This window comes from Punica granatum, chromosome 1 (assembly GCF_007655135.1).
Source record: "Punica granatum isolate Tunisia-2019 chromosome 1, ASM765513v2, whole genome shotgun sequence".
Classification (NCBI taxonomy): Eukaryota; Viridiplantae; Streptophyta; class Magnoliopsida; order Myrtales; family Lythraceae; genus Punica; species Punica granatum.
Window position 1 is genome coordinate 51,734,100 of NC_045127.1, and position 9,031 is coordinate 51,743,130.

A 9,031-nucleotide genomic window follows, 5' to 3' on the forward strand; every position below is an offset into this window, starting at 1 on the left:
TGCAGGCGATTAGTACGATCGATTGGGCCAAGAGTACGATTCTTTGTAATGGAAAGCGGGAATTCGTAACAGGGGCGAAGGTGGGTGTCCACAGAACAAAAGCCTTCATCGAGGAGGGAGTCAAACAGACAAGGAGATGGAGGATGTCGCCATTGCGCCACTAGTGTTGCAGGTCAGGGGGCGGTCGGCCGTTTATGAGGTCAGCAGTTGACAATCGGAGTTAACGACAACAAAGGAATAAAAGGTCATCTTCACTTTCTGCGACAGGTCTGCTCAGAGAGGGAGAAAGCGTGACCCCGGCGAAAAAAAGAGACTGCTCCATCGAACACCTCTACACATTACCAAAAATAAAGAGGAGGAGGAGGGCAGCTGCTACCTCCGGGACGCCATCAGATACCATTTTTGTCTCAAATATGTGGGCAGAGATGTCGGAGACAATCGTTAACTCCACTAGCTACAAACAGTGAGCAGGTAGAGAGGCTGAGCCGCCTCCTGGATCGAGGCAGAGGTGAGCCACTATTGCCATTTGGATCGTGATTGAGGCAATGCTCAGCCACTCCTAGATTGAGGCGACTGAGCCTAGCCGATTCGTGGATATTAGAAAGCAAGGTAGGATCCGGAGGACACTAGCGAGACCCACGACCGGCGAAATTCGTGACCAGCAACACCTGTGGTCAACGAGACCCGCGACTGCGATAATGGCTTCACTATACTGAGCAAAGATCGACCACGTGAAGGAGTGCTGCGACTGGATCGGAGGTCAACGACCACGAGGGATCCACCTAATGTGACCTAGAGCAGCAGCTCTGAGTGGCGACCCTAAAAGGCCACCCGCATCTATCTGAGAAAAGAAAAGGGGGGATAAAAGAGAGAGTTGGAAAAGAAAGGTAAGGACCACTGGGAACGGAGACAACCGGGAGAAAGAGGAGGACCCTAGCTTTGTAATCTGGATGTCGGTGATGCCCGACGCGCCCAACGGAGCCGGACGGGCAACAAGGCTGCAATTTTACGGTTTCTAGTATGGGTGATCAGTTCTGAATACCCTGTATTTTTCACGATACCCTGGACCCTATCCTGTTGAATCTTAGAACGAGAACCTGTATTATACCACAGGTTTCAGGTATCCTGTTGGAACCTGTAAATTTTTTTGTCTCGCTAACTAAAACAAAAAATATCATATACATAATCAATAATCACGCCAAATAGAATATTAACATAGATTTAGATTAATCAACAACAACAACAACAAATAATATGCCTCATCAATCGATCCACAAAACTAAACATCCATAATACGATTCTACACAACAAAGAGTAATATGTCCTTACAATACGTCAATGAATTAAACATTGAAAAAAATTAGCGACACACAAATATGGATGAGTAATATTTGTCTGAACAGTCTTCCACGAATCACCAAAATTCTTCTGATATTCATCCAGCACATGCGCGACACATACATTATAGTATAAAGTCCATCAAAGCTGCACTACTTGAGGAAAAATAGCATCTTTCGCAATTCACACAACATCATATATGTTAAATATATAACAATCCCGAGGTTAAGGAACCTAATGGAATGAAAAGCAATAAAAAAATTATGGTAAATATTTGAAAATTGATGAATATTTTATTGTGCTTCAAGTAGTACTGCCAAAGTAAAAGAACAATAATTTGTTCTATTTGGGCTTAGAAGTCGCAGACAAAGATGTCGAAAGAGTGAAACAAAGTCCCCAAGCGGTATCGTCATTGAAGCATGAAAGACCAACATCGGCAAGATTCCCGAAGAATGAAACCAATGCTGCTTGCAAAAATGTTATGCTGCAAAATGATCACAGCAAACAGGATATATTAACAAATATATGGAACACACCCAAGCTAATATTCTGACTAATTTACCACATGGTTTAGTCTTTCCTCTTTTTTCTTTTTTCTTTTTTAAATATCCGGTTCTAGATATGAGTTTTGGTTTCGGTTCTAGGTACCATGTAAGCAGGAACTGGAATCAGAATCGACTTTCACCGATTCTTGATTTTAATACCCAGACCCTATCTTATTTTCAATACGAGTTATCCAGATCCTACCCTAACAGATAGGTTTTGACCGGTTCCAAGTATACCCGGTACCCGTACACACCCTTAGTTTCTAAGCTAAGAGGCAGGGAGGAGAGAGGCTGGGAGCAATCCAACAGTAACTTCACTTTCATTTTTTAGTAGAATAACATTGTCGCCATCCACTTATTCATTAGCTACCGTTTTTGCCCCCGACATATTTTTATCACAAATTAGCCCCAAACGTTGGTATTCCGTCTATCATTTATACCATTTCGTTAACCTCCGTGACGGAAAATTAATGGACGGCGTTACTTTTTCTGTCACTTTTTCGTTATGGAAGGGTATAAATGGTAAACGGAATGCCAACATTTGAGGCTAATTGATGGTAAAAATATGTCAGAAACAAAAACGATTGTTAATGAATAAGTGGATGGCGATAGTAGTAATCTATTTTTTTTTTATTTTTTGCACGTCGACTTTTTTTTTTGATAGGCTTTGTACATCGACTTTACTTCGATCTTAAGGAATTATAGAAAACTTCATCGTACATGCTTGAAAAAAATGAAAATTTGAAAAGAAAATGACTGATTGTACCCAGCTACATCATGACTCCCCTCGGGCAATCCTCAGTCGACAGCTCTGTCCTTGCTTACTGCCTGAGACCGAAGCTAGCTCTCTTGATTGATTATGCTTGCTTTTTCCCCGAAAAGACGGATGAAGGCCCTTTCCAGCTCGCTCTGTCAGGCCTTTAGCAAGACACCAGTACGATGATTGTGAAGAAGACGACACAGCATCCTCTGAAGAAGATGGTCCTGCCACCAGTACAATGATTGAGGGCTCTAAGCGCCTGCATTAATGCAAAAATATTAGTTTGAAAAAGTCTGTTGTAAAGGAATTCGATGCTTTTGCTATTTCTCATATCTATTGAAAGATAAAAACAAGTCTGATTTAGTTGTTATGATGATGATGAACAACAACCGAAACACTCTGAAGTGGGAATGAGATATCACCCTTCGTTTACCGGAAATTTGTTAACATCTTTCATACTCCATACTCCCATCTCAGTCCTCTTCCTCATCTAAGCAGCTACTTGGCGCTCTCTCTCTCTCTGTCTCTCCCTGTACATACATATATATATATATATACACATAATACATACCATTCTTCCTTGATCTTCCGATATAGCATCAGAATCCAGTCAATAATGGACGACGGCAGCCTGGCCGAGGAGCAGTACTCGACGGCGAAGACGTCGGTGTGGTGGGACATCGAGAACTGTCAGGTCCCCAGAGGGTGCGATGCTCACGCGATTGCCCAGAACATAAGCTCCGCCCTCTTCAACCGCAATTACAAAGGCCGGGTATCCATCTCTGCCTATGGAGACACCAACGGTATTCCTTCCTCTGTCCAGCAAGCTCTCTCTAGTACCGGAATCGCCCTTCATCACGTCCCTGCAGGTAATGGCTTTTGGTCCGATTGACGATCGGTTCGTTTAGATGGTTTCACATGAGGGTTTTTGGAGGAAAAAGAATGGATTTTGTAAGCATTTTCTCTTTGTTTGGCTTTTAAATTGATGGTTTGATGGGTTATCGATTTCTACGGGGTTGTCGTATTTGTGTCTTCCCTTGTGGATGAAGTGAAACCTGCAAAAACTACGGCATGATGTTGATTTCTTCGGTGTGAAGTTTTGACTTTGTCCTCCATTTAATGAAAATTGAATGTCCTCGGCGGATCTGCATGAGCTGATTTTTCCGAGGTTTGTTATTTCTGCAAGATGCTGCTGTGCTTCTCCATTATCAGATCTGCTCCAACTTGTCGGCTGATGTCTGAAATTAGTGCTGTACGACCAGTTTGATGACACGCATGGTGTATTTGCAGGTGTTAAAGATGCAAGCGACAAGAAGATTCTGGTGGACATGTTATTATGGTCCGTGGACAATCCGGCACCTGCTAACTATCTACTGATTTCCGGAGACCGGGACTTCTCCAATGCGCTTCATCAGTTAAGCATGAGACGATATAACATCCTTCTAGCACAACCCCAGCAAGCATCAGCACCGTTAATCGCAGCTGCAAAGAGCGTATGGCTCTGGATCAGTCTCTCTGCTGGGGGATCACCGTCACCTGGTGCTCATGCTAGAGGAGTTCAAAGCCCCCCAAACTTTCAGCAGCAAAGTTCTCGCCCAAAGCAGACATCTGCTAGTGAATCCACGAAGGGCAAGAACGAAGGTAAAGGTGTAGAAGATGGAAGTAAGAACCATGTTGCTCATGCTAGCAGAGTTCAATTTCAGCAGCAAAGTTCAAACCCAAAGCGGACATCTGCTAGTGGATCCACGAAGGCCAAGAACAAAGTTACGGGTGTAAAAGTTGGAAGTAAGAGCCACAACATACCGCAGAGCAACCATGATGGATCAAGCAAAAACAACCATAATGGTACAGATCCACCTCCTACTTCCTCTGGCATTGATACTTCCGATGTTCCTCCAAATGGCATTTGGGATACCCCAGGACACCCGAAACCTTCTTAGCAGTGTATATATGAATCGCAATATCACGAGAATTTTTCATCTAGTCTTATTCATTTTCTGTTAACCGATCTCGCAATTGTTTACAGAAAACCATCGTAAAGGTCTGCATCATGGTGGAAATACTAGAGGCGATGAGCAAAGTTCAAACCCAAAGCGGACATCTGCTAGTGGATCTACGAAGGACAAGAACAAAGGTAAAGGTGTAAAAGATGGAAGTAAGAACCACAACAGACCGCAGAGGAACCATGATGGATCAAGCAAAAAAAAACCATAATGGTACAGATCCACCTCCTACTTCCTTTGGCATTGATACTTCCGATGTTCCTCCTAATGGCATTTGGGGTACCCATGGACACCCGAAACCTTCTTAGCAGTACATATATGAATCGCAATATCACGAGAATTTTTCATCTATTCTTATTCATTTTCTGTTAACCGATCTCGCAATTGTTTCCAGAAAGCCGTCGTAAAGGTCTGCGTCAAGATGGAAATACTAAAGGCAGTAAGCCAGCTCGAAGGTACATGATTCAATAATGAGCCATGTACCAATAGCCGCATATATGCATGAGTATGATTTTGATGCATGACTAACACTGTCGATTCTTGAACTCATAGGAATCAATGAGATATCAGCGGGTGCCGAGAAAGGGACACTAACAGTCGATGGTGAGGTCGACCCTGTGTTGATCATCAAGCAGCTCAGTAAGATCAAGAAGGCCTCCAATATCGACAGTGTGGGGCCAGAGAAGCCTCCTGAGAAAAAACCGGAGCCTATTAAAGTTTGCGATCTGCCTCCTTGCGGCAATTCATGTCAGCTTGTTGCCGTGCCTGTATATAATGACTCTGGATATGGAAGGTGTTCCGTACTTTGATCCGGTTTGTGGAACTAGGGCAACATCTTTCTTATTAGAGAGATTTCTCTTCAAAAAATGGTTCTATGATTCAGAATTACTTCGGATTCTTGCGTGTGTTTGATAATTATATATGTACTTCAAGAGTGTCGTATTTTGTTTGATTCAAGCATGTAGGGATATATTGAAGGGAGAATTTGCTATCTTCCCAGTTCTTATTGATATCTACTAATTTTTAATTAGTTTTATTTCAGCATTACATTCCCCTAATTCTTAATTTGCTAATTAATTAGCCAAGAGATGGGTGATGGGGAGATTAACTATTGATTATTGTTTCATCATGAGTTTGTATCTAGCATTAACATTGAGAAAAACTTAAACAATAGAAATCTTGGACGATTAACTTCAAATTTTGAATAATAATATCTAATGTATTACACTTATTTTACATTATTCAATTACGGTATTTTAAAATAAATTTTTTCTCGCACCTTTTCGGCTCGAGACTTTTAGTCGTACACTTTCACAATATATATATATATATAGCTCTTTCTCTTCATCTCTCATTTTTGACATTTCGTTGCCTTTCAACTGTCTCAACTGAGTTAGCCTTTAGCACTGGTACGCTTGTCTTGTTTTTTCGCACCAACTTATAGTTTCAAAATTTTGCTACATCATATGTTCGTTTTCAACATTCTTTGTCTCATTGTTGTGCCTAGTTCACTATGATGTAATAGATAAAAAAAATTCCACACATGCCGATATAACTTATGAATAAACATAAATCAACTTTGGCAAGAATTTCGTTAGGTAGTTGCCAGGAACAAAGAATTTTTTTTTTTTTTCAGTAAGTTGATGCTAAGAATTTTAAATACTATATATAAAAGTATGATCTCTCCTCTACGTTGTTTCTCCAACTTTTTTTCCTAAAATACCCCCAATCCTTATTATTTTTTGTCTTTCTATCCTGTAAATTAGTGACTCGTGACATTTCAATAAATATCAATTTCAAATTCTGGCCAAAGTTTATTTACTGTTTCATTTCCAAATTAACCCACATTCCATGCACCATATATAATGTGATTGTTTGTCTATAAAATCATGTCTATGAATTAATTGGTGAACAATTTTTTTCTTAAATTATTGTTGCTTCTGTCAATGAAAGAGTACTTCAATATGTGAATGTCTAGACTCGCATGTAAGCACGAGGGTTTTAGTATTTCTTAATCTAAGAATTAATTAATATGTTAAGAGTAGCTTACATATTCAATTCGTTACGTGTAATCCTATGGTTGAAATCATAATTCTCAAGGTATTTGATATATCTTTATGTAAGTGCGTTTTTTTTATCGTCTTCCATTAATATGATAAAAACAATTTACTCATAAGATGGGGATATTTTTTATTTTATTATTCATTCTGATGATTTAAAATTTAATGTGTTCATGAATAACGTATTCATGTCCCTTGATCATCTAAAGATATGTCTCCTTGAGAGTTTTGTGAATATCTTTTATGAAATTGAGAATATGTATCTGCTTATTGAATAAATGTGTCTGTACATTGAAGAGACACGAAGTTTTACAAATTATAAACGTCGATTCTCTTATTTCGAGAACATTTTTCTTTATATTTTTTGGTGTTCTAATTTCATAAATTCGCCTTCTTCCCTCCCTTCGAAAATTTCTGTTCAAGTATTATGAGATTCCACAACTCAATTCTTACTTCTAAATTCCTTCAATAGCATCAAAAGATATAAAAGTTCACTAAATTTTCCATTTGAGTGTACATTAGGAAATCCCCCAATAGTTCATTAAATCATGGGAGTTGCATGTCGTCGAGCTATTTGCACCAAGGTTGGTAATGAGGTATACTTTGGAGTGATTGTCTTCCATAACGTTCTCGAACCAGTTTCACTTTTAAAACTCTTTTTTTTTTAAGTATTGTTGAGTATGTTTTTTATTTTGTGTGTTATTCATTCAATTCCATGTGTAGAGAGCATAAACTTTCCATACATCAGGATCACTAGTATATTATTATAACTGGTGATACAACATCACTTAAATATCCACTGGCCTTGAAACTTTTGGGAAAAGAGGAAGACGGATATGGGAAAGGCCTGAGTGGGGGATACTTTCACAGTTATATATAGTCTCAAACAAATTCAATTTATTTAATTTGTTTCTTAGAACATGCGACATATAGAGGAGAGCCCGCATGTTCGGTTAAAGAGAATTTTTTAACTCTACTCAACTCTACTCCACTTTAACTCTATTTATCTTCAATTCAACAACACAATTATTATTTTTCCCATTTTCTTCAATTTTTTTAACCATTCAATTCAATTTTTAATACTAAATTCTCTCAACTATTCATTATTTTTTCCACAATTCTACAACACAATCATTACTTTCTTTCAACTATTAATTATTTTTCACACTTATTCTCACAATTCAATAACACAATCATTGCAAACCAATTAAAACCAAAACTCAACTCTACTCAACTCTAAAATCAAATACTACCCAAAGGAAGACTAGAAGAGAGAAAAATGGGGCGTGTGGATAGGTAGTCATTTTTTTATAAATTTATTTTAATTTTGTGGATTTGAAGTTATGTTAGAAAGAATAATCTTGTTAAGTAAAAGTAAGACGAAAGGGAGATATCTCCCTTTACAATAGCACTAGATGCGAGCCTGTGCTACACATGGTGATTAAAATTTAAATAATTGAGTTACAAATTAAAATAATAACAATATATAGCTAAGAAATTACAAGTCTGAAATCAACTCGCTAATCTCGAGAAGCTTGATACTAATTCTTAATTAAGATAATTAGTGACATAGTTAAAAAATAAAACAAATTGGATGAGTGAAAGGTTGAAGAGAGAGAAAGTGGGGTCAATTGGGTGATTATTAAAGTAAAATTAACAATTTAACCTTAATCTAGGTGATGTTGTTAATTAGAATTATTTCGTTAAGGGTGTTTTAGGAAAGTGAAAGTTAGACCAAATCTTCTCACTTTTGTAATAGTTTAAACAACTATTAATATAAACAATATGGTAGATATAGATATAGATAAAAAAAAATTTCTTTTTTTTTTATTGACGATGTGTTCGAAAGTTCAACAAAGATAAAATGATTTTCATGGTTTTTTAAAGTAGATATCTATGTAAAAGAATAAAAATTTTGAAAATTATATGTATTCATATTTGCCTTTTGATAATATCTAATTGAAGTATGGCATGAATATCTTCTTTAGGGATTTTGATTTAATTATTATTTTATTATTAAACACATTTGCTTAATGGAATGATAAAGTTTGTTATTGTTATTATTATTATTATTGTTGTTCTTGTTGTTATTATAATATTTATTTATGTATTTGTTGACAAGGGTAGTTTTTCAATTACATTGACTTTTTTTTTTAGTTTTTAAGTAACTGTAATAATATTTTTTTTGGAAAAAGAAAATAATACTATCAATTGATTTAAATAGTTGGTTAACTAATTTCATATTTATTAATTTGATGAACTATAATTACTATCCAGTAAGATAATTCATAATATTAGATATATTTATAATTTTCTTATAAAGTT

General features: G+C 37.2%; 1 protein-coding gene across 1 annotated transcript; it reads left to right on the forward strand.

Moving 5' to 3' along the window:
* Positions 1–2,677: 2,677 nt before the first annotated feature.
* Positions 2,678–5,676, forward strand: LOC116212260 (meiosis regulator and mRNA stability factor 1-like). Its single transcript, XM_031546850.1, has 5 exons — positions 2,678–3,512; positions 3,934–4,488; positions 4,670–4,859; positions 5,041–5,101; positions 5,199–5,676. Exons 1-3 carry the CDS (start codon positions 3,260–3,262, stop codon positions 4,855–4,857), a joined length of 996 nt encoding a protein of 331 aa, XP_031402710.1. The 5' UTR covers positions 2,678–3,259; the 3' UTR covers positions 4,858–4,859; positions 5,041–5,101; positions 5,199–5,676.
* The last annotated feature ends 3,355 nt before the right edge of the window (positions 5,677–9,031 follow it).